At 42.3% G+C, this 26,617-nt stretch overlaps 1 protein-coding gene across 1 annotated transcript; it reads left to right on the top strand.

The window, feature by feature from the left end:
* Positions 1-662: 662 nt before the first annotated feature.
* On the top strand, positions 663-21,648 carry DNAAF4 (dynein axonemal assembly factor 4). Its single transcript, XM_075276204.1, has 9 exons — positions 663-800; positions 2,077-2,224; positions 3,745-3,878; positions 7,637-7,847; positions 11,139-11,260; positions 14,767-14,876; positions 16,015-16,168; positions 18,499-18,604; positions 21,399-21,648. Exons 1-9 carry the CDS (start codon positions 678-680, stop codon positions 21,500-21,502), a joined length of 1,212 nt encoding a protein of 403 aa, XP_075132305.1. The 5' UTR covers positions 663-677; the 3' UTR covers positions 21,503-21,648.
* Positions 21,649-26,617: the final 4,969 nt, after the last annotated feature.

Genomic DNA, 26,617 nt, shown 5'->3' with positions numbered 1-26,617 from the left:
ATTAAATCCTACCACTACGATGTACAATTTGCCTCACAAAAATTATGCCCTGATATCGCTGTGGATGGAACAATAAAAAAAAGTTATAGCTTTTGGATAGCGGAGAGTTAAAAATGCCCGTGACAGGAAGGGGTTAAAGCTGTTTTAGCATTTAACTAACAAATAATATTTAGAACTAAAATATATCGCCGAAAAGGATAATGGCTCTTTAAAATGTCACTTTTAATCCATATTTTGTTTAAAAATAGACAGCAGCCATCTATGCTATGAATTAGGGACATTTAGCGACTGCGGTTTTTAGTCACGTTTTCTTTCTTTTTCACAATGGTTTTTGTACATTTACTGTTTATTTTTAAACGAAATATGGATTTAATTAAAAGTGAGATTTTAAAGAGCTCTCAAGTGTTGTAGACCCATCTATCCTTACTGATAGAGACAAGGGTTAATAACATGGCCGCTCTCTGGGTGTCTCCAGTATCTACTACAAGTTCCACCAACATGAGCACAACACTCAGGGCTTCTTCACCGAACAAGCAGCCGCGTGCGCGGGGGTGGCTGGAGCTTGTAGTTCCCCAATCAGTTGGGTGACGGTGAGACAGGAAGTGCTCTCAGTCTGGACAGGATGTTGTCTGTTGCTACTAGTAACAAGTGTTAAGCGTGTCCCCTGAGCGGTGAAGATGCCGATTATAGTGAAGGACTACACATGGCAGCAGACCGACAAGGAGATCTTTGTATCTGTGCCGCTGAAGGGAGCCGCGGCGGGTGCCAGCAGTGTAATGTGCACGGAGGCTTATATCAAGGTAAGACGCAGGTAGCTTCCCTGTATCTCACTAGTGCAGGATATACTGATATCGCACTTGTGCTCAGATTCATTTGCTCTTGTTGAGAGCTCATGGATTTCCACTCTTTCCTACCTGTAAAACATAACAGGTATCATATTTCCCTTTTGCTTACTATAGCACCAGCATACTCAGTAGCGCAGTACACACCTTGTACCAATCCCTGCCCCAATGTTTCGAGGAATCTCAAAGGGACTTCACCAGGTTGTAATAGATGTATGGTCACTTTGGTGTGATGGCTTATGACACTAGCGGCCACCTCCATAGTGTCTCCTATCTGTTTCCATGTATATTTATAGCACAAGGGACCTCCAATAGAGCTAGCTGCTTCCAGGTCCTGCTATGGAAAAGTAATGTATGAGCTTTGACTTTGTGTAATGAAAATGGTCACCCTGTTACCCCCTCAATACCAAAAGTCATGCATGTACATCATGTAGTTCCTGTATGATGAGATATACACACGTCATCACGGTCAGGAGTGACTGACAGCTGAACTACTATAGTAATGCCTGGGATTAGAGACAATTCTGGTCTGGCCGAGACACCTCTATCAATCACAGTACAAAAAAAGAGAGGTGAGTCCAATGGACCTGTAAGTGTCAGCCCTCCAGAGCTGTGTAGTTATAGTGTATGTACCTTAAAGGGGTTGTCCAGGATAAATCTATATCTTAAACCTAAGGCAACATGTTTTCCCCCTCTAACTTTCTAAATAACATTTATTAACAATTGTTCTAGTTTTAGTGTAATATATGTAGGTCATTCTGCTGACATTGCGGGGTCTTGATCTAATGGATATCCGCACCCCAGAATGTTAGTGGAAAGTACCTGGCTCACCATTTCTCTTGTGGATATCCAGACCCTGAGATCTCAAAGCTGGAAGGCCAACTCTTCATTGCCTGTGCCAGTCGCCCACACATGCGCAATACAGTGGGTGGCCAGCACATGTCACAAAGAAGAGGTGCCATCCGGCTATGACATCCTGGTTCCAAAGCTGAAAAGAAGCAAAGTTAAGCGTAATGGGGCTGGGAGATGGGTCATAGAGGAAAATGGGGGAATTGCTTATTCATACATTACCCATACTAATACAATAATATAGATTAAACACTGCCATATATTTACCAAAAATCAGACTGTTGTGTGTGGCAAGAAAAGAGCATTGTTGTTGGTATTCATAAGAAGAAATGTATAATTGCAATGGAACAAGAATTAACCCTTTGGTTTGATCTTTCCAAAATAGGTGAATTTCCCACCTTTCCTGTTTGAAGTTTTTCTCTTTGCACCAATTGATGTAGACAGAAGCATCACAAAGATTGGAAATGGAGTCATTCTGTTCACTCTTTATAAGCAAGAGCTAGCTCTTTGGGATTCACTATCCCTGACTAATGGTAAGTGCCAATAATTGCTGTTAGATAAATTTGCCTTGTTGACCTACTGGATAGTGGCCCTAAAGATGGTGCAGGGGTAGCATTTGCTTCAGACCTGTATGCCCCTGCAGTTGCTTAGTCCAGTCATGGTGTTGTTGAGAAACAGACAATTCCAGTAAGTTTCTATATAACAAATATTTTTAAAGAGGACCTTTCATCACTTGGGGCACATGTGGTTTTATATACCGCTAGAAAGCCGACAGCGTGCAGAATTCAGCTTTCACGATCTGTGCCCCAGGTGACAAGTACTGTGAGTAGAGGGAGGAGGCGTTCCTCCCCGCTCTCACAGTACAGCGCTATTCAGTGCACTGGCGGCTTTCACGATCTGTGCCCCAGGTGACAAGTACTGTGAGTAGAGGGAGGAGGCATTCCTCCCCGCTCTCACAGTACAGCGCTATTCAGTGCACTGGCGGCTTTCTAGCGGTATATAAAACCGCATGTGCCCCAAGTGATGAAAGGTCCTCTTTAAAGGAGAATTTTACTTGTAAACACGGGATTAATAGAGTAAACTTCGACAAGTTTTGCATCCAAAGGTGACAGTTTGGTTCTACCTGCATTGCATGTAATAACACCAAATTCCGTCACTTCGCCACTCACAAGTTACTGTGACAGCATTATGACGGTTGCAAGAAAGCATAACCTGACTGATTTCTTGAGACCAATGTGTCACGTTAACCTATCCTAAGGATAGGTCATCAATTAAAAAATTCCAGAAAACCCTGTCAATCAACTAATTCTGAGGTATATACTGTACAGTATAATGCATTTCAGTGTATATTGTGGGGAAGTTAGGGGTGCAGTGATGCAGACCCAAACAGACAAAGACAGGGACACAAAGCGTGCAGCAAACTGGTTTATTTAGAAAAAAACAGGAAAATAAATAAACCTTGACTTCAGACACAAAATAAACAAAACAAAATACAGCCTTAAATTCAGGCAAAAACTAAATAAAAAACCTGCTCGTCTGAGCAACTAACTAAACAGAAGTGATAACCTAACTATACATGTGGCTTACTTCCAGCCACACGAACAAAACAGGAGCAATATTGTCTCACCGAACTCAGGGTTACAGGACAGACCCATATACCTCCTTTCACCTCATGGAACTGCCATGAACTGCAGACTCTGCAGCCTTTTCTGAGTCAGTAATGAGTGCAGGATCTACACCTGGTCTGAGGCCTACTCCAGATCCGCCCTGGACCACACATATCAGAAACCTGGGGCTGATATATCTGGGCTCCAGCACTCTGCTTGTCACCTTCTCACAATATACAATATAGTAATGTTCAGCTGGAATAAATAATAACTGTGGCAAAGAAATATTTTTGTATTACCAGTTTGCCTTATGTGAAATATTACCACAATTAAATTTAGCATTTTCTACTTGGTAAACGTCTTCTGTAATGAGGCACATATCCAACAATAATAACTTGCAGTGAAACCTGACTCATACTGTCACTTTTTTTTTGGTTCTATTTTAGTGGATAAGGAGACGATGCGTAAACTTAGAGAGAATGCCATTGTCAGAGTACAGGAGAAAGCCAAGGAAGATATTCAGTCCAAAGCTGCAAGTAAAAGAGAAAATCAGAAATACTCTTTAGAGGTCATGCTGAAGGTAAAACTAAAATAAAATGATGTGACCAACTCTGCAAGTATCCCCTGTCTGTTCCTCTAGCAGGTTACATTGTATGAAACAATATTGTGTAGTACTATTGTGGATTAGAGATAGAAGAACATATTCTGTAGTATCCTATGGTCTATCCAGTAACATCTGTACATCAAGATCATTTATCATAAATTGGATCATTTTGATTTCCACATAATGCTATGATGATCATTTATACTTTAAGGGGTTCTCTACTTGTTAGAAGGGCCCTTTAACAATAAGCAGATCACAGAGTGGCCCTTAGCAATCCACTTTGATCTGTGGGAAAACCCAACAGCAAGTGTTCATTTTCCCTGCAGCTCTACTAGTGGGGAGAATTGTGCATTACACAGTGCACATTCAGTTAGATGGGTTGTCTTTCAGGACTAGGTTTACATGGTAGCTTTGGCTGCAAGATCTGTGGCATGGCCTACGATTCCAGAGTATCTTTAGGTTCTTCACACCTAATGAAAGTTTACGTGCTCACAAGTTGCCACCGCTGCAACATGATGCTGCAGTGAATGCAGCGATACTGTGCAATTTTTGGACACGTAATGGCTGCTGCAGCCCAATTCTCCTTGTAGCTCTAGCCTTATGCAGAACAGCCTTACAGAGCATGAGACACTATTTGTACTAGAAAAGATAAATGCCACAGTCTACAATAAAACATATAACTTTATTATTCGAAAAAAGTAAACTTTATCCAGATCAACATATAGAAGGGTGTGAAGGGTGTGAACTCCTGACACATTTCAGGCAAAAAAAGCCCTCCATAACAACATACAGATGATAGACCTAACAAGATATTTAACCCCTTAGCGACCCTTGACGTAACTGTACGTCATGGGTCGCATGGGGATGTATAGAGCGAGCTCACACGCTGAGCTCGCTCCATACACGGCAGATGCCGGCTGTATCATACAGCCAGGACCTGCCAATAACAGCAGCGGTCGGTGCCCGAGCCGATCGCTGCTGTTAACCCTTTACACACTGCGGTCAAACGCGACCGCAGCGTGTAAACAGCGCAGGCGGCATGGGCGCCGCCATGTTTCCCCGATCGCCGCCCTCCTGAACGTCACATGAGGGCGGTGATCGGTTGCTATGACAGCCGGAAGCCTATTGAAGGCTTCCAGGCTTGTCTCTGCATGAGATCTATTAGACGATGCCAGAGGCATCGTCTAATAGAAGTGCTGCGATTTTGCTATTCACTGCAATACTGTAGTATTGCAGTGAATAGTATGAGCGATCAGACTCCCTAGGTTTCAAGGTACCTAAGGGGTCTGATCATAAATGTAACAGAAGAAAAAAAAAAGTTTTTAAAAGTATTAAAAAAATAAAAAAAATATAAAAGTTCAAATCACCCCCCTTTCCCTAGATTAGCTATAAAAGTAATTAAAGAACATTAAACATAAACATATTAGGTATCCCCGCACTCCAAAATGCCCGAACTATTAGAATATTAAAACATTTATCCCGTACTGCGAACAACGTAGCGGCAAAAAAAATAAAAACAGCCAAAAAGCGTTTTTTTCAACACTTTGCCTCTTATAAAAAATTGAATAAAAAGTGATCAAACCATCAGATCTTTCCCCAAATGGTATCAATAGAAACGTCATCTTGTCCCGCATAAAAAGACACCACAACCAGCTCCATACATGGAAATATGAAAAAGTTACAGGTGTTAGAACATGATGACACAAATTTTTTTTTCTATTTTGCAAAGTTTATCATTTTTTTAAAAGTATCAAAACATTTCAAATACTATATAGATTTGGTATCACCGCGTTCGTACTGACACGTAGAACACAGGTAACATGTCATTTGTACCAAACAGTGAACGCTGTAAAAATTAAACCCATAAGAAAATGGCGCAAATGCATTTTTTCTCCAATTGCACCTCATTCTGAATTTTTTTCCAGCTTCCCAGTACATTGCACAGCATATTAGATGGTGCCACTACAAAGTACAATTTGTCCCGCAAACAATAAGCCATCATGTGACTCTGTGAACTGAAAAATGAAAAAGTTATGGCTCTTGAAATGTGAGGAGGGAAAAACGAAAATGCGAAACCAAAAAATGGCCTGGTCCTTAAGGGGTTAAAGGGGCTCTATCAGCAAAATCATGCTGATAGAGCCCCACATATGCGTGAATAGCCTTTAAAAAGGCTATTTAGGCACCGCTAAAGTTATATTAAACTACACCCCCGTTTTAAAATAATACCCTAAAAAAGAATGTGATCTACTTATGCATCGTGCACGGTGGGCGGGCATTGAGGGTTCGACGTCTTCTTCATCCACGCCTCCTCTTCTTGCGATATCCTCGGGTTCCGTCTTCCTCCGGCGCTCGCAAACTGACATTGCTTAAAAGAAATGGCCTGGGCGCATGCGCAGTAGCCGTAGTAGAAGCAGCATGCTACTGCGCATGCGCCCAGGCCATTTTTTTTTAAGAAATGTCAGGTCGCGAACACCGGAGGAAGACGGGACCCGAGGACATCGCAAGAAGAGGAGGCGTGGATGAAGAAGATGGCGGACCCTTAATGCCCGCCCACCGTGCACGATGCATAAGTAGATCACATTCTTTTTTTAGGGTATTATTTTAAAACGGGGGTGTAGTTTAATATAACTTTAGCGGTGCCTAAATAGCCTTTTTAAAGGCTATTCACGCATATGTGGGGCTCTATCAGCATGATTTTGCTGATAGAGCCCCTTTAAAGGGAGTCTGTCGGCAGGAAAATCAGTATTAACATTTTGACAGTACCTTGTAGGGCAGCTTATACGCTTTCCAAAGATGTCTTTTCTATTCTGCATTGCAGCTCCATTTTCATGAAAATCTATGTTTTATTCTTATGCAGATTAAATGAAACGGGCTTTAGGGGTGTTTCTTCTCCTTCTTGGGTTTTATTCTCTGCTCTAGATAACCACCCTCAACTACTGTCCAGCTCTGTCTCCCATTGCTTGAGTGACACCTTCCACCTTGTCTGCAGTTAGGAGAAGTTATCTAGAGCGGAGAGCAAAACCCTGTCATGAAAAGAATCGCACTAAAACCCTTTCCAGCTCATTTGAATAAAAATAAAACAATGATTTCCTTGTTCATATATACAGGGATGACTCTCTAGTCCAGTGATATACCCCCCGCTTAAGGGCCGTTTAAAGGGTATTGGTGCACACAATAATTTTTGTACAACAGGTCAGGGGTGGAATTGCCACCATAGCAGCTGCTGTGGGAACTATTAAATTAGGGGTCCGGCCTACTGCTGCTTTTTAAAACTTTCTTCTCACTTCCATCTTTGCTTTGCCTTCAATACTACTCAACGCTAAACATCACCCCATCATTAAGTCCTTTACGTTGCGGTACTGTTTGGCATTGGGATGTAACATGCAGCAAGAGGCTGAGAGGTGAAGGTGAGCAGGAACGGGGATGGGTAAGTGAATATCTGCCATTACTTGCTTGAATAATTCAGTTGGTAAAGTCACTCGGTGGGGACCAGTATGGAGGTCTGTACTGTATGGGGGCAGTATACTATGTTAGGGCTACTAAAGGGGTTACTATACTGTGAGGGAACCGGTGTGTGTGCAGTCAGGACATCTGCCATTTGAGGAGGGGTCAGAAGGCCACATGGTTGGCTGGTCCTGCTGCAATCGGTGGGTTCACCAACATTAGTGTGATTTGACCAGCTTTCCGGTAATTTCAGTGTAGACCTTCAAACTATTTACTTATCACTCACTTAGATTGATGAAGAAGAACGAAAACGAATAGAGCATTGTAAAGAGGAGGAGAGACGGAAAGCAAGTGAAGAGTTAGAGAAGTTTAAAGAGCTGCAACGAATAGAAGAGGAACGAAGGAAAATCCAAAAGGAGCAAAAGAGGAAGGAGGAAGAAAAGAGGAGAAATGCTTTAAATAAACCCGTGATCTCAGATGTTCCAAAACCCTGCATACAAGGTATATTTAAAACATGGAGCCGAAAATACAAAAGGGTAGAAGCATTCATCTTTCTGCCAGTGGAATAAGATAGTCCATAAGAGAATACAAAAAAAACAATGTGCAGGTGACAGATGTCACCAGAATAGCTATTTTTAATTTTTCTGTTTTCAGTTTTAGCCCATGAAATTGTAGGTTTCTTTAGCTTGTTTTGGTTTGTGTTCGCCCCCTTGTGGTAAAACGTGAATTAGCAGACAGCACTGAATATTCCTAGTAAAGCATGGATAGTCACCCTTAGGGTGAATTCACACTGAGTAAACGCTAGCTTATTCTGAACGTAAAACACGTTCAGAATAAGCGGCGTCTAAAGCAGCTCCATTCATTTCTATGGGAGCGGGGATACGAGCGCTCCCCATAGAAATGAATGGGCTGCTTCTTTCACTCCGTGCAGTCCCATTGAAGTGAATGGGGAGTGCCGGCGTATACGGCAAGCTCTGCTCATGCCGGAGCGTACACGCCGGCACTCCCCATTCACTTCAATGGGACTGCACGGAGTGAAAGAAGCAGCCCATTCATTTCTATGGGGAGCGCTCGTATCCCCGCTCCCATAGAAATGAATGGAGCTGCTTTAGACGCCGCTTATTCTGAACGTGTTTTACGTTCAGAATAAGCTAGCGTTTACTCAGTGTGAATGCACCCTTAGTTATAATCATATCTATAAAAAAAATAAGTAAATTGTCTGGAAGCAAATAATTCACATTGCTTCACTGTTTTGGAAAGGCCAAAGACACCATCATTTCAGCATTTGTCCTTCATATGGGATGATATAAATGGATCACATTCTTTTTTAGTACATCAATTAAAATGGATCTACTAAGTGTATGATATCAACAGGGTCAAAGCCTTATTTAGCAATAGTTTGAATAGGATAAGTCTATCCATGTACCCATAGGTAATTGATTTGAATGATCCTAGGCTGACTAGGATGTCAGTGTATGGAGAGATGCACAATAAGTGCACAATGATTATAAAGTAGCGTCTTTTAAACCAGTGGTTCTCGATCTGTGTTATGGGTACCACAAGGGGTACGCTCAGGTGATGCATCTAAAAACCACTGGTCTATATTGCCATAGGCGCCATCCTTACCTTAAAGATGAAATGGACACTTCCATCAGTACAGATGGAGGCGCTCATTGCAGTTAGTGGTGCCTTGTATGTATCACGCGCTACTCTGCTCCTGACTTCATTTCCGCTCTGTGTGCTGAAGCAAGCTAGGTACATAGTGATCAGTGATGGATATAGCTCACCACTCGCTCTCGGAGCACCAGTAACTGCAATGAGCACCTTTCTCAGTACTGATAAAAGTGCTTATTGTGCTTCAAAAGTGCGGATGGTGTCTGTGACCATGTGCAGTCGTCATTCCTGAGCAGGGGGGACCTGTATGCAGTGCAGCATATAATATAAACCTATATACATGATACATAATATAAACATCTCTGGTCCAATCATGGAGGCCATTATATAAGATAAGATAATCCTTTAAGGGAGCCTTCACATGGAGTAAACGCGCGTGTATTTTTGCAAAATACACGTGTAAAAATACACATATAAAAATAATACGCCTGCAAAAATACGCCTGTAAAATGTCATTGAAGTCAATGGAAGTCTTATTTTTACACGTGTATTTTGCAAAAATACACGCGTGTTTACTCCGTGTGAAGGCTCCCTAATAGTCCCACAGTGGGGAAATTTCAGAACATTATTACATATTACATGTGGAGGCAGAGTGGGAACCATTATGTTTCAATGCAGGTACAGTGGGAGCCATTACATAACTGCTATCGGTCATTTATAAGAGATCACTACTTTGAGGGTACTCGGTTGGACTTTTTCTCATTAGAGGGTACTTTACTTGAAAGAGTTGAGAAATATTGTACTAAACCACCAATGGCAGGTAATTGACAGAAATATGGTGAAGGGAACGAGCCATAGTAAGGGGGACATGGAGAGTCACTTTAATAATTTACCAATAACTAAATATTTCTTATATGACTCAAGGTAAAATATGTTCGACAAAAACATTTGAGGCCAAGGCCCCACAGGCTGGAAACGCTGTGATTTGCCCATGGCAGAAACGTCGAGGGAAAAATAGCAGCGTTTTACAGTATCTGCAAAGTGGATGGGATTCATGTGAATCCTGTGCCCACTTTGCAAGAAAAACCGCATCACAGACACGCTGTGATTTCCAAAACTGGTGCGGTTTTGGAAATTGCAGCATATCAATTATATCCACAGAAACGCCAGCAGCTTTCAATAGATATAATGTTAACAGAAAGTCCGTGGAGAAAAACTCAGTGAACTTTCTGTTCAAAGCGCTGCGGGAAGAACCGTGATGCGTTCCCACTGCGGTTTTTCCCGCAGCGCTTTATAGCTGTGAATTGTCCCATGGGGCCTTAGCCTAAAGGGGTTTTCCACTAAAAATTCTTACGCCCTATCCATAGCATAGGGGATATGTGTCTGATCACTGGGGCATCCAACAATCTCAAGAATGGAGCTGAATGAAATGGAGCAGTGATGGGTGCTTAGAGACCCCTTTCTCATCATTGTTGGGATCCAGTAATCAGATATTTATCCCTTGTCTTGTGGATAGGGGCTAAGTACTTGTGGGAAAACACCGTTAAGGCTACATTCACATTTACATTGTGACATTTGTCTAGGACAGAAGCCACAAAATTCTGCTAGATCCATTGCATGATATAGACGACACCAACCCAACAACCACCATCGACTTTGAATTGGGTCTGTAGGGTTCTGCTGAGATATCTTACTTTTGACGGAAAAATAAGCAGAGCACACGTCTACAGAGGTTATTTTACTCCTCAAATCGACAGATCTGATGATGATGAAAGCAGCGCCTTATAGACCTATTGTCTCCTCTACTGTTTATTGCTACATTTGTTATTGGTAACAACCTTGGTGTTAAATAAGACGTTGTTCCTCAGGTGTAACACTGACATGCTTTTGTACTTAAGAATTACAACAACGTTCTCAGTATATCTGTATAACCTTCAGAGGGTATATTAAGCTTTTATTAGTTTTTCTTCAGTGTTCTCTTCTTGCCATATTTGTTTGTTCTTTATACTATTCTCCACTTCATACAATTGATACAATTGTCAATGGAAAAAGGAAAGAAACACTTCATTTATAGTTAATGATTACGACTAATGTAAAATGATGGACCCATACAAATAAACTGATTTAATGTAATCTTTAAGAGTGAAAAATTCAGCTTATTTTATATATCATCTGCAGAAAAACAAAAGACTGAAAAAACTATCCCTCCCACCAGGAAGTCTGGCAGCATCTTAATCCAATTTACTCCTAGGGTCTTCCCTACCGCTCTCAGAGAATCTCGAATGGCAGAGGAGGAAGAGGTAAGTAAATACAAGTATGCTACAATTCCTTAAAGTGAGCTGATATCTACATAGTTGATGATCTTGTAAGTGGATAGCATCTTTAGTAGTTCAGTGTCTCAATGTTTAACCCCTACCCTCCTGCTTATCATAAAGTAACCCTTTAACAGTCACATGTAAATTGCAAAAACCTTCAGAACAATGTTCCTTTTTGTATTGCAGATTTTCAATTTGTGGAGCAATTTCATGTGATATACAGTCCATGGTCATGTAATATACAGTCCGTGGTCATGTGATGGACACACAGGTGCACAGCTTGGTATAGTCACAGCACAGTAGTCAGACAGCCGCTCGGTAACGAGCTGTGCACCTGTGTGTACATCACACGACAATGGGGCATATGTCACATGACCATGGACTGATTTTTATCCACTGGAAGTAAGCAGAATAAATAACAGCAAGCAGAGATCTAGAAAACTGTGAGGAATTGATACAGAAATTTTATTTTATTATTAGAAATGAGCGAATAGTATTCGATCGAGTAGGTATTTGATCGAATACTACGTTATTCAAAATATTCGTACTTGATCGAATACTACTAGCTATTCGCAGTAAATATTCGATTCAGAGCCAGCGTTCATTGGCGAAATGCTATACAGTGTATAGCATTCGGCAAATCAACGCTGGTTCTGCAGCAGGCTCGTCCTTCCTAGTCAGGAGAGCTGGCAGCTTGCTGTTACGAGGGAGCGGACTTTTTCTCATAGGAATGAATAGACCAGCGTTGATTGGCCAGTGTACAGCATTCGGCCAATCAACACTGGTTCTGCCGGAGGCTCGTCCGTGAGGAGGTGGAGTCTAAAATCGGATCACAATGGAGACTGCTGTGGTCCGATCTTAGACTCCGCCTCCTCACAGACGAGCCTCCGGCAGGGCCAGCGTTGATTGGCCGAATGCTGTACACTGGCCAATCAACACTGGTCAATTCATTCCTATGAGAAAGAGAGTCAGCTCCCTCATAACAGCAAGCTGCCAGCTCTCCTGACTAGCAAGAACGAGCCTGATGTAGAACCAGCGTTGATTTGCCGCAGGCTCGTCTTTGCTAGCCGGGAGAGCTGGCAGCTTGCTGTTATGAGGGAGCTTACTTTTTCTCATAGGAATGAATAGACCAGCGTTGATTGGCCAGTGTACAGCATTTGGCCAATCAATATTGGTTCTGCCGGAGGCTCGTCTGTAAGGAGGTGGAGTCTAAAATCGGACCACAATGGAGACTGCTGTGGTCTGATCTTAGACTCCGCCTCCTCACAGACAAGCCTCCGGCAGAACCAGCGTTGATTGGCCGAATGCTGTACACTGGCCAATCAACGCTGGTCTATTCATTCCTATGAGAAAACGTAAGCTCGCTTGTAAGAGCAAGCTGCCAGCTCTCCTGACTAGCATGGACGAGCCTGCGGCAAATCAACGTTGGTTCTGCAGCAGGCTCGTCCTTGCTAGTCAGGAGAGCTGGCAGCTTGCGGTTATGAGGGAGCTTACTTTTTATCAGTGCAACTGCAAGCGCTGTGCAGTTAAAGCACATGGTCCCCGTAGACTATAATGGGGTCCGTGCGCTTTAACTGCACAGCGCTCCTCCTAAACACTCTTCTCCTGCTATTCATGGACTTGGTTACTCTCCTTTAGTCGGATAGTGGTCTCCCCTGAAACGAGCATTTTTTCCCATAGTCTAAAATAGGATTCGATATTCGATCGAGTAGTCGAATATTGAGGCTCTACTCGAAACGAATATCGAATCTCGAATATATCACTGTTCGCTCATCTCTATTTATTATACAAAACACTATTTGTCTGTCAATATTTGGTCTGAAAGTAGCCAACACCTTTATTGTTACATTTGTAGATCTGTAACTCTGGCAAGGTTTTACTTTAGCTTGTACTATAATAGGTTTCAATTGCATGTTTACTGTATCCTACTAATATTATGTTTGGATGTTTGTTCCTCAATCACGCTAAAACGGCTGGACGGATTTCCCTAAAATTTTCCAGAAACATAGTTATTCCTTGCGATTGAAACCTAGGCTACTTTTCGTGCCGCTAAACAACATGGCTCCTTAGCAGGACAGTCCCAAAAGTAGGACTCCTAGCCCCACACATACACTTCCTTGCATTTCCGGCCCCAAAATACCTCCACACTCCATATTGTTGCCTCTACGGTAGCCCTAACCCCACTCCATCACATTTACATGTATTTCCACACCTTACACACTCACATAACCCCAAAAACAAAGGTCCCGCTCTGCCACCGCCATCTTCTCTCATCAGCCGCATGCCACCGCCATCTTCTCTTATCAGCCACGCGCCACCGCTTGGCCACTCACACCAACTGCACTTCACTGATGACGCCACACGCACAGTTCCCTTTCAGAGCCCTCACACAGTCTGGCCCGCACGGCACACATCAGACCGCAGAGCGCACACACAGTCTGGCCCGCACCGCCACTCAGCCCCGACCCGGCAACTTTCCTTCACTGTCTGCACACTCACCGGGAAGTTCGCAGCACACACATAAGCTGCCCTGCTCTTCCTCCTCTGTCCTTCACCACAGTCGCCCGGCCATCCGGCACATCACATCACCTCCGGCCTACAACACCACTTCCCCCCCCTCAAAAATAAAAAAAAACACCTCACAAGCTCTTCCACAGTGCCCCACGGCGTACGGGACGACCATCTCAACCATCACGGCCCACCGCCACATCCCAATAACAAATCCTACATATATAGAAGTATATTAACTTGAAAATCCACGCTCACGAATACAGTATGTACATTTCAAGTTTACCATCTACCACCTGACCTAAAAAAAAAAAAATAAAAAAAAATCCAAAAATACAAAGATTTCTATAGCAAGATTTCTCAAATGCTCTGACAGTTTCACACGTCTGTCTCCACCCAATTCTCCAAACACCGCAGACGAAGTCGCGGGTAAAAGCTAGTATTATATAAGGCATACAGATGTAGCAGGTTTAATCTGACTTTCTGCAGCAGGGTAAGCTACTGTAGCATGATAGTTTATCACAGAAAGCAACAAAAGCCTATAAAAAGTCATTGAAAAATCTTTCTTTAATGACGTTTCATTGGATTTTGTTGTTTTGTGTGATAAGATATCTTGCTGCAGCAGTTTATCCACAACAGGAAGTTGAGTTCATTCTGCTACATCTGTATGCAGGCTTTCTAGCTGCTGTACATTTCCTCTAGGTGAGATGATATATTCTAATATAGGCTTACCATCTAGTCTCTAGGGAACGATAACAGCTGATGGTTTTCAGTAGACACCACTTATATAGAAAGTTAGCATTTTGCATAGCAACAATCTGAAAAGTAAAGGAAATGTAGTCATACAAGTCTTTGGCCAATAATAGCCATTTCTGTTCCAGCTCATACTGTTCTAATAGATACCATGTATGGTTAATAGGAAGAATAAGTGGCTGTAAAGAATTAATTATCAGACCCATTATTCTTTTCCAATGTGCATTCAGTGGTTACAGAAACAGGCAGAAGCCCGCAGAGCCATTAACATTGACAATCTTGACCTTCAAGACTTAAAAGAAGAAGAGAAGAGCCCAGAGTGGCTAAAGGACAAAGGAAAGTAAGTGGATTATGTAGTGTCCTAGAGAACTGTATACATTTATTTATTGTATTATATATAAAGCCCATATATAAATCCCTGTTCATTTCACCATGTCAGTCTGGATACACTGGGGAGAGCTCCTGATGTACACCTCCATATCTGTGATGTATTCAATGATTGAGTCATATATGATGGGATAGGTCACCAATAAAGTACCATTGTAAAATGAAACAAAAGCGTATATGTAAAAAATGTGTATTCTCAAATTAGCATAGATTCTTCTAGTCCATAAAAGAACAAAATGATCTTTGGCCTCTGCTGGGCGAATGGAGCACTTTAGCTACAATTGGCTTGTATGCTGGAAACTTTTCTCGGTGTATTTGGCAAGTGTAGATCCATAAAGTGATGTGAACAGGCCCTTATTGATTTTTTTCCCTTACTTAAATAGGACCCTTCACCACCTCCACCGACTTCAGTTCTTTGCATCCGTTAATAGGCCTACCTCATGTGATGCTGGCACAGCTGGAAATCTTTTCTCTAGCCCCCATTGTTCCTCAGCAATCGTTGCTGTTAATTTTGGTGCCTGATATGCTAATTAGGTTTTCTGTTGTCAAGTGGGTTATATTGCAACAGAGCAGATTAAGACTGTCCGTCTTGCTTGCTCCTAGATGAGACCACTCACTCGACACTAGAAAGCCTACTTAGCATATCCGGTACCAGCTCATTTTACTTGGGGATAGTTGCAGCACAAGAAAATATTTCTACCTTTTTTTTGTTCTTGTTTTTTTCATTGTATATAAAACACACTGGAGAAGATCTGTAAAGCAGTGCAGCAGAATTCTGGTATACTTTGTGCCCAAAAATATGTCTACCACAGTGTGGCTCATGTGAAAAGGGGCGGAATTTAGGATGTCCTGCCATGTACCTAAATATGCTCCAAATATGCATCAAAATTTAATTTTTTACATTTTTAATAAGTGGTGTAATGTTAGACTAGACACTAATAATACACCAGATATAGCAAACAGCATTCCTTTGATAAATCTGGCATAGTTTAAGACTGTCCGAATTTATACTGTCTAAAACTTAAAAACTTAGTAAATCTGTCTCAGTATTTCCAAGTTTTCCTAAAGCAATGCTCTCTTCTCAACCACAGTAAGCTCTTTGCGGCTGGTGACTATTTAGCAGCTGTGAATGCCTTGAACCTAGCAATCCGACTAAATGACAAGATGCCAACCCTATATCTCAATCGATCAGCCTGCCATCTTAAATTAAGAAACCTCCATAAAGCTATTGAAGATGCCTCCAAGGTACTACCTAAAAGATATACTGTATAATTCTCTGTCTATAATTATTTCATGCACTTGGACACTGTTGTAGACTTTTCTTACAGCTCAAACCACTTAGCGCATAAACTTTTCATGACCTTGCTAATATTGATTTTTATAGCGTGGCATTATGAACTGCTGCTTAGTCTCCGAAGAGTTTTCTACCGGCTTGTTTATTTGCTAATGATTTTATCATTACGTAGGGATGTATGTGTTCATTTGCCTTGCTTTAAGAAGTTGAATCTTAAAGTTTTCTTGTTACAAACTGTTCTTGTGTATTCTGCGTGTAATAATATGCTATTGTACGGTATGTTTGTGGCCATAGTTGTGTGAAAAATGCAGTTACTTTGATGTTCTAGACAATATTGTATAATTTACCACAGGGGTGCACCTGCCATGAGGCAACCTGAGGCGTCAGCTGGCATAAACTGAGCGATGGCGTTTTTTTTTAATCGGCCGCTTCTGCCTCAGGGTGCGGTCGCTAAAGAGCGCTGCGGTGCCCTCTGGTGGAAGGAGCAAAGGCCTGAGTGGACAGGAGCAAAGATCTGTGAGTAAAACACTGGCCGCTACCTGTTGGAGTAATCCAATAAGTTACATTTGAACTTGGTTGGCATCAGCAGAGTAAAAGCATCAGACAGTTCTACTCACCTCTCCTGGTCCTCAGGGTCACCACTGGTCGTTGGCTGATGTCACACACCTCAGGGTCACCACTGAGGCTTGTAATTGGCGGCCATGTGAGTAATGTCAACATTGTGACGCTTTTACCCTGTATCAAAATTCTGATCATACACATGCATTGGTATCAAACTAATGGCAGTATCTTGTAGGGCTGCTTCTACACTTTCTAAAGATGCATTTCTCATAAAGGTTTAGAGGTCCATTTTAAGAGTATTTTCTCACCTCCTAGGGTTTTGTTTTCCACTCTAAATAATTCCCCCTAACTACAGACAAAATGGGAGATGTCACTCAAGCTATGACAGTGGAGCTTGCTGGTAATTAAAGGGGTTGTCTAGGCTAAAATTTTATTAATTAATTAGGCTGTGGGAGGAAAAAAATAAAGGAAAACCATACTGTTCCAGTGCTTTGGTGCCTCCCTGCACGGTCCAGTCCTGCAGCTGCATTGTTGTCTTCTGGCAGAAGTACCTGCCGCACGTGACAGCTGAGGCCAGTCAGCAACCTCAAGAAGGGAACTGGGGACGTCACTACCTGTTATGATCCTAGTTCCCTTGCTGAGGCCGCTGATTGGTTTCAGCAGTCATGTGACCACTGAGGCAAATCAGCAGCCTCAGCGAAAGGGAACCGGGATGTCACAGCTGGCAAAATTCAGCAGCAAGAAGGCAGCCTTTCTGCAGGACTGGACCGCCCTGGGAGGACAATAGAATGTCAGGGGCAGGTGAATATGTTTTTAATGTATTTTTTTAAAACTTTTTTCACATCCCCCGCCTAATTAGAAATGATTGTTTAGCCTTGACAACCTCTTTAAGGGCAGTTATCTAACATGCAGAGCGAAGCCCCAACAGGAGAAGAAACTCCTCTAAAGTCCTTTTCAGCTAATTTGCATAATAATTAAATGCAGATCTTCCTGAAAATGAAGCTACCATATCAAATGAGAAAGACATCTTTGGAAAGTGTAGAAGCAACCCTACAGGGTACTCTCATTAGTTTGACACTAATTTTCCTGCTGACCGACTCCTTTTAACAGATGGAGCAGGTGCAGCGCAAAAATTTACATTAGGATATGAGTGTCCAAAGAATGGTGTACTTGTGTAGCTTAAACTAGTGAAGTGGACAGTCACATGATGCATAGGACTACCCACCCTTTCCATTTTATACTGAAAATATAATGGAGCTTTGGGGTCAGATCTTGGAAGAAAAGGCAGAAGTAGTTTTGGTTAATGTGCAAATGCTAATGGTTTTGAATAAAGTTGTATGATGGGAGAACCCCTGAAAGTTTTCGATAGATCTGCCAGCAAGGCTTGAGCTAATAAGTGATGTAGGGAACACAATCATCAGCTTGCAGCTTATCAAAAGTGGCTTCAATTCAATGAGATGCCATAGCTCTGATGTGGTGTGCCATGGCATCACTGGCAGGAAATCGTAGGCAACAAACATGTCAAGACTATAACAGGGTCTGCCGGGTTTCTGCCTGAGAAATTTGGAGAGAAAAGTCCCGGATTTTTCAAGCGGAATGGGGAAGGGAATCCCTGAATGTAGAGCGAGCGCTAATGTGAACCTAGCTTTAGTGATAAAGTTGATTCTACTGAAAACTAGTTATTTGTAATGATGGCTCTTATTTGTGGTTTTCTATATAGGCATTGGACCTGCTCACACCACCAGTTCCAGACAATGCGGCAGCCAGGCTGAAGGCTTATGTAAGACGTGGCACTGCCTTCTGTGAACTAGAACTCTATGTGGAAGGTAGGTAAAGATTTTGTTTAAAAAAAACCCCTAAAAAAACGAATAGTCAAACTTCAGGAGATTAACTGGTTGGTACCTCTCAGAGTGGTCCCAGTATAGGTTACAGCTGGCCAAAAGCAGTGGCCCAGTGTAGGTTGCAGCTGGCCAAAGGCCAGAGAGACACTGGTGCAAAGCAAATACAAGGCTGAGTTTGTTGGCTGATGGAATCTGTTCATATTCATAAACAAGCAAGAGGTCTGGGGGGGGACATCAGAGGCAAACCGAGGATGGTAATGGGTATCAGGCAGGTCAGGATGAACAGAATACAGGCCAATTGTCTAAACATAGGAAAATTGTCAGAATGGAGGACAAGCTAGCAGATACTCTCATAGGAACATGCTAAGCTTGAAGCTATATTCCTCAGAAAGCGTGTCTAAAGGAGAGGATTTAAATAGAATGGGTGTTGTTTTTACAGTGTTCACTGTGCAGCCAAAATGACATGTAACTGTATTGTAAACCGTTTTTTTTTAGCTGGACACAAAGTCAAACATGCAGGACTTTGTGTCCGGTTAAAAAACTCAGTTTCCCCGCGGACAGGCAGAAGACGCACAAGTGAATGTGTTTGAAAGCTGACCGCCGGGTTTCCATCTCCTGTCCAGTTTCGCAAGGCAGAAGAAGGAAACGGGACAGTTGACTAAACCGGAGACCAGGCGCAGTTGTGTACCTGCCCTAAGTTATATCATCTTGGGGAATGTCTGATATTTTGCTCGCTTTTTATTCAAATTTTTATGGGAGGAAAAACGAAAAACAAAAAATGGCTCTTGGCAAGCATGCTGGGGGTTGCTGACCCCTGAACTAGGGGATATAATACAAATGGATAGAAGTAATTGTGCAATGGTGTTACACATTTTGGTACACTGGCAAAGGAGTTTTCTCCTGACCTGCTTGTGACTAGTTACTTTCTGCGTGTTGTGACATTTGGAGAACTTTTCACAATATTGCACTTTTGCTCAATAGTTTTTCTTGATCAATATTTGTCCCTTTCTTTTTTTCTCTTTATATATAAATGCTTTGATGTTCGAGTATTTTAACTGAAGCAGCGGAACTTGTAAAGGCAGGAATGTATGGAAGGCCTTTAAAGCAAACTAAAAAGATTTATTGTTCACTTGCTCCCCATATTCTCCCAAAGGTCATCTTTATTAATCCTTGTCTTTTGCAATTACATCTTATGAAAAGTGCAGATGCAAGGAACAGTTTTTTCTCAAGGGCTTCTGACATTGAATAGAACAAAATAAAACTATTCAAGGTTTTCCTGAATAAAGCAATTTTCTTTGTATTGTTTGAGATGTTTGTGCAACGGACCAGTGTCAGTAGACAGCAAAATAACTACAGTAAAGAAAATTGCAATAAGTCACTGACAATAGAAGTAAACTCTAACCTGGCCACTTTATATAATGCTTGAAATTTCTGGTAATGTACTGGTTACAGAGAAATGAATCGTGGCATGAAACTTCAACAAAGAAGACTAAGAAAACAATAGCTATTCTTCAGAGTCACTAGTAGACAATTACTCATTCTCAACTCTTCACTTTTTCCATTGTGCCAAGACATTAAAGATGATTCACTGAAACTGAGTTCAGTTCACACTACCATTGTTAAAGGGGTTGTCCTGTCACAAGGATCCTATCTATAATGCTTGTAAATGTGAATGTAAGACTTTTCCTAAATACACTGCTTCAGCAAAACTGCTTTGTTTGGCCATTATCTCACTTTATTCATTTTTTTGTGGCCACAGCCCTGACCTAGCTGCTCCTGAGTCAAGTGATGTGTCTGCCTGCTCTCAGGGGGAGGGAGGAGGGGCTAAGCACGGGAGCGAGCCTGGAGGGGGGGTAGTTTACCCTTTGGGGGACAGGTGAAGCCAGCAACATCGCTATGCTTCTGCCCTGCATGAAGACAGCAGCGGCAGAAGCGATGCTGCTATTCCGGGGCGGGGGGCGGAGGAGCGGAATAACAGCATCGCTTCTGCCGCTGCTGTCTTCATGCAGGGCAGGCACATAGCGATGTTTCTGGCTTCACCTGTGCCGGCATCTAACTGTCCCCGGCATCCGCTGTAATAGGCGGATGCTGGGTTCTGTTAGACGCCGGCACAGGCACATCGATATGCTTCTGCCCTGCATGAAGACAGCAGCGGCAGAAGCGATGCTGTTCCGCTCCGGGGTCACATATGCAAAGCCAAGCGGCGAGATGCCGCCGGCCCTGCGTGCAAGCTCATACACCAGTCTAACCTTCACAATGCTAATACAGACCCGCAGGGTGTCGGGTCTGTATTTGCATTGTGAAGGGTAGGCTGGTGTATGAGCGCGCACGCAGGGCCGGCGACATCTCGCCGCTTGGCTTTGCATATGTGACCCCGCCCACCAATGACGAGACAAAGCCGGAAGACAGAAGATTTTAGAGGAACGAAGACGGGTAAGTATGCGACGTGGGAGTACCCCTTTAATGTCAGTTGCTGCCTTTCATCATAGGACTGATTCTGTGTCCGTTCCCATTGACACTAATGTAAACAAAGCTTCTGTCATGTTTCTTTACTTTTGTAACAGAAGATGAAGTTGTGCATGGAATTTATTCCTGTGGATTAAGGTTTGGTTTACACCTGCGCATGGCTCTCCATTGTTTGGGTCCACCGGGAGACCTGAACGACGGAGAACTGGACCGCTAAAACATCCAAATATATTCAGGGTAGTGTTCTCATGATTTTATGCTATAATGTGATTGAACAGCATTCTGATTATTTTATATATTCTCTGACACACAGGCCTACAGGACTATGAAGCAGCACTTAAGATTGACCCTGCCAACATAACTGTGAAATCTGATGCAGAAAAAATTAGAAGACTCATTCAAGGCACCAGTTCCTGAGTAGCTGACCAGATGCATGTCTCCTTACCATGTTCCCTTCATCTGTACATTCATACCCAGAGTCCAATATGTGTATATTTTGTAACTACTTTTCTTTTTTTTTTTTTTTACTATACATAATGCTTTATTGCTAGGACAGGAAACTATTGCAGTAAATGAACTCATTTCTTTCATCTCTATTTGACCTCAAGACATTGGATTATTTATGGGAGATTTAGTCACAATTTTACAAATAATCTTCTTAGGATCAATATTTCTTTTTTGGTTGTTTCCACAATTACCAGTATAAATACTTGAATACTTTTGATCTCAAGGATGATCATGTAAGCAGAATTTAATACATATATATATATAAAAAAAATAGGGTTCACTGACTGTTACCCGCGACATTCTTTTAATACCTTTCACCTCAGTTGCAAACATTCACAGGCTTCTGGAAATAAAGATGTAAGGATCAGTACTCACACTGCACAATTGCTGTATTGTCCCTATGCCTGCCCTTGACATGTGTAGTTATTAGGGATTTTTATCTCTTTTACTAAGAAAGCAGCAGCTCTGCAGGGGCAAGGAGCCAAAACAGATATTTATTCGCTCCTGCAGAGCTGCTGTTCTGTAGGTCAGTAAAAGGAAGAAATTTACCAGTGACCACAAGGTTCCCTGCTTGACAGAGACAAAAATCGGATCTTTAACTCTTTTAGGACCAGGATTATTTTCGTTTTTATGCTTCCACATTTTACTCCCCACCTTCCAAAACCCATAACTTTTTTGGTTTTTTGGCTGACAGTTATATGAGGGTTTGAATTTTTGCGGGACAAAATATATTTCACAATGGTACCATTTATTTTTCTGTATGATCTACTGGAAAGCTGAAAAAAAAATCAGAAGAGGGTGAAAGTGTGAAAAAAATGCAATTGCACCGTATGTTTTTTTTTTTAAAAAAAAATTCTTCAGTTTTTGTTTTTGCTGCATTCACTATGTGGAAGTGATAGGTTATCTCAATTCTGTACAGTCACGCCAATGCCAAGTTTCTATAGTTTTTGTTGTTTTAACATCTTAAAAAATACATAAATAAGTTAAAAATAAAAAAATAAAAATCTTCTTGTTGCCAACTTCTGACACCCTTTAACTTTTTTTTTTATTCTTTTGTATAAGGAACAGTGGGAGTTGTCTTTTGTTTTTGTTTGGTTGCATAGCATGTTGCTATTTTTATATAATTTGAGAAATGTCTGACTTGTTCAGATCACTTTTTGTGAAGGGAAAACAAATTTTGGGAATGGTAAAAAATTAGCAATTTTTTTTTTTTTGCTCTTTAGCCCTTCCCATTGGGGGTTTGAACTAGCAATCATCAGATTACTTATGCCATAAACTTCAATACTACAGTATTACAAGCTGTGGGAAATTAGCTATGTTACTATTCAGCCCTGCCACTGAAGCAGCAAACTTTGTAAAAGTCAAACTTTGTGTCAGTTTCAAGCCTTTTGGCCACTGTGCATTATCAGCTCAGGAAAAAGGCATGTAAAAGCCAATACTACCTGGTTCACACCTGCGTTCAGGGTTTCCGTTCTGTGGTTTCCGTCTTCTGCATGCCAGAAGACAGAAACCACAGACCGGGTCCGGCCGTGAGCGGCGGTGAGCGTTTTATGCTCTCTGCCGCGAAACCGTTTTTTTTAAAATCCGGACACAGAGTACTGCATGTCCGACTCTGTGTCCGGATTATAAAACCCAGTTTCACGGCGGAGAGCATAAAACGCTCAACGCCACTCACGGCTGGACAGCTTTCTCACCCATTCAAATGAATGGGTGAGAGACTCCTGCAGGTTTCCGTCTCCTGCTCTGTTTTATGCAGGGAACGGAAACCTGCAGTATGGAGAGGAGAACGCAGATGTGAACGAGCCCTGAGAGCTGTCTGCTCATACATTATGCCATACCTATGGTGCTAAGGTTTGATTTCTTTTTTAAAAATACTAGAAGTGTGTTGGTTTTGAAGAAATTTAATTTATTGCACTTTCCATTGCAGTTTATTCATGGCTGCAGAACAATAACTGAAAATACAAATCTAGCCAGACATAACAATATAATAGGTTCTCCAAGTTGGTAAACACAGGATTATAATGTATTGTGGAGGTTTACACAGTCACACACCCTGCTCTTGTCAACCACAGTATTCAAAGAATGATTTCTGTACATGCCACAAGTTCCCAGGTGTTCTGAAAACTGCTGAGAAACAGGGTAGTGGTAACATGGTGCCATCTCATAGGATGGCCGCACTGCACCATATTCACTGGAGGTTGTTCTGAACAGGATACTTCCTTGTCTGGCCTGAAATATGTTGCTTGGGGAAGTGCTGGGATTCATGGTACAGGAAAACACAGGGTTGCCAAGGATCATGCAGTGAGATTCAGTATTGTCCTGCTTCTTTTCTGGTTCAGGAACAACAGATGATCCTTGAAATGAAGACATTTTCTTCACCTGGGTAGTAAAGGAAGGTATTTCAACGTCTGCAGTATACGTTTTACCTGCAAGAACCAAATGTATTGCATGTAAGATCTAAAAACACAATGGAATAAATATCCTGTGGAGTATAAAGATACAGTACAGGCCTTGTACATGAGGAGCGTGCCCACAAGGAGTTGGCCATGATAACATAAGTTCTTTGGTATGTATTTATTTATACAGTGCTGTACCCATTACCACAATTCTTTTGGGGTCCTTCAGTTAAAGGGATCCTATCATACAAACGCTTTTTTTTTTCCTGAGTAACACGTTGGAATAGCCTTAAGAAAGGCTATTCGTCTCCTACTTTTCGTCGTCTTCTCCGCCCTGTCGTTCGCCTGAAATCCCGTTTTTTGACGGTATGCAAATTAGTTCTCTCACAGCACTGGGGGCGTCCCCAATGCTGCGAAAGAGCTCTCTCCAGCGCCGCCTCCATCTTCGTCAGCAACGTCCTTTTCATCCTCTTCTTCCAGGGCAGGTTTCAGACTTCTAGGCCTCGGGCAGAGCAGACTGCGCATGCCCACAGGCCACGAGAACGGCCTACTGTGTAAGCGGCCATTTTCTCGTCCATAGAAATGCATCCTATTGAATGGACTAAATATGACATCAATCATTTGACCGCTGGTATTTATTTACCACTCTAGGTACCTCACAGATAAATAGTAGCTTACTCAGGAGCAGAAGATGTACAGTCTTACTACAGCACCTCATCATGTCTGTCAATGTATATATAATATTACTACAGCACCTCATCATGTCTGTCAATGTATATACAATATTACTACAGCACCTCATCATGTCTGGGGAAGCAGCCCCATTCTTCTCCCTGCCTCCTCTCTGTGTGCCTTTTTTTATTTTTACTTTATTAACAAAATTACATCATTACCCACAGACTGATGTGTGTTTTATTAAAGTTAATTAAAATTACATGGAGACAGTAATGTTATGATATCCATGGTAATGGATAACACTGCTGCTTATTGAATGCCACAAGTCATATGAGAATGGAGAGTGAGTGTGAGGGTTATATGACAGCCACAATGTTTAGTCCTATCAAGTTAGTTAATGGATGCATTAGGCCTCACGAACAAGGCAGTCTGAGGGAGGTTCTGCTGCTGTTCCGTTCCAATAATTATGAAACAAGTCGTATTCAGAACATAACCCACCATTGAAAACAGTGTAACAAGGAAGGCACTCAGTTGTCATCAGAGTGTCATCCAAGTGCCTTCCATTAAAACATTAGAACCCCCTCAATCTGCATACTCAGTCATGTGCATGAGGCCTTATACAGGGATGATTAGTCCATGAGCTATACCATTCTACAGTGCAGGGACAGGTATTACTAACTGGTATAAGTTATATGAGCAGAATTTTAAATACATGTATACAAAGTGAATGAACATAAACCTGCTAGGACTTCAATATAGGTGGTGTGGTTGAGTACTTGTGATTTCTTGTGCAAATACAGCTCAAACTGTATTAAGGGATTCTACCATTGAAATGAATTTTTTTGGCGATCACAAGTCGGAATAGCCTTTAGAAAGGCTATTCGTCTCTTACCTTTAGACATGGTCTCCGCTGTGCCGTTCCTTAGAAATACAGTTTTTTACCGGTATAAAAATTAGTTCTCTTGCAGCAATGGGGGCGGGCCCTAGCGCTGAAAATGCGATGGGGGCGTCCCCACTGCTGCTCAAAAACACGCTCCAGCGACGCCTCTATCTTCAGCTGGATCCTCCCTTTCGTCGTTTTCCTTTGCGCCACCTCCAAAGCCTGCGCAGTTGGCTCTGCCAGTGAGACACCCGCAGAGCCGAGTGCGCATGCCGGCCGGCGGCCATTTTAGGGAAGCCGCTCTTGCAGTTCAATACAGTATTTTTCCATAGCCTTGTAACAGTGGGTGGTGGTGTCCACACAATCTGCTGATGACACTAGGCTTTAAGGCCAATCTTTCTGATGTTGGGGAGATACCGATGCCAAAACTAATGGCACCAATATCTCCAGGACTAGGGCACATACAGGGTAGCTGAAGGTGTGGTGAATTCAGCACACTGTCCACTTTTTAGTGGTATATAATACTGCACATCTATGAGGACGTGAAGGTCCTCATTAAGTGGCGCGCAGTCTGGCACGTATACGCATGTTAGCAGTTTGCGTGCTCAAAAAGATCCTATTGATTTCAATGGGAGTTACGATCGTATACAGCGCGTAATTTTGCACAATCGTAACTCCCATTGAAATCGATAAGGATCTTTTTGAGTGCGCAAACTGCTGACACGCGTATACATGCCAAATTGCGCGCCACTTTACACCGTGTGAACTCCCCCTCAGGGCTCGTTCACATCTGCGTCGTCGGTCCTTATTGCAGGTTTCCGTTTCCTGCATAAAACAGATGCAGGAGACGGAAGCCTGCAGGAGACTTTCTCACCCATTCATTTGAATGGGTGAGAAAGCTGTCCGCCCGTGCGCGGCAGTGAGCGTTTTGCGCTCTCCGCCGCGAAACCGGGTTTTATAATCCGGACACAGAGTCGGACATGCAGTACTCTGTGTCCGGATAAAAAAATCCGGTTTCGCGGCGGAGAGCCTAAAACGCTCACTGCCGCGCACGGCTGGACCCGGTCTGTGGTT

This window comes from Leptodactylus fuscus, chromosome 5 (assembly GCF_031893055.1).
Source record: "Leptodactylus fuscus isolate aLepFus1 chromosome 5, aLepFus1.hap2, whole genome shotgun sequence".
Lineage (NCBI taxonomy): Eukaryota > Metazoa > Chordata > Amphibia > Anura > Leptodactylidae > Leptodactylus > Leptodactylus fuscus.
The sequence above is the reverse complement of the archived record's forward strand: the minus strand, read 5'-3'. Positions and strand labels throughout refer to the sequence as shown.

What these genes read in the sequence shown, in the direction of transcription:
- DNAAF4 (XM_075276204.1), top strand. Translation starts at nt 678, where the DNA reads ATGCCGATTATAGTGAAGGACTACACATGGCAGCAGACCGACAAGGAG. An exon ending in GCACGGAGGCTTATATCAAG is followed by an intron (nt 801 to 2,076) that starts GTAAGACGCAGG and finishes TTTCCAAAATAG; the next exon opens with GTGAATTTCCCACCTTTCCT. An exon ending in CTATTGAAGATGCCTCCAAG is followed by an intron (nt 16,169 to 18,498) that starts GTACTACCTAAA and finishes TTTTCTATATAG; the next exon opens with GCATTGGACCTGCTCACACC.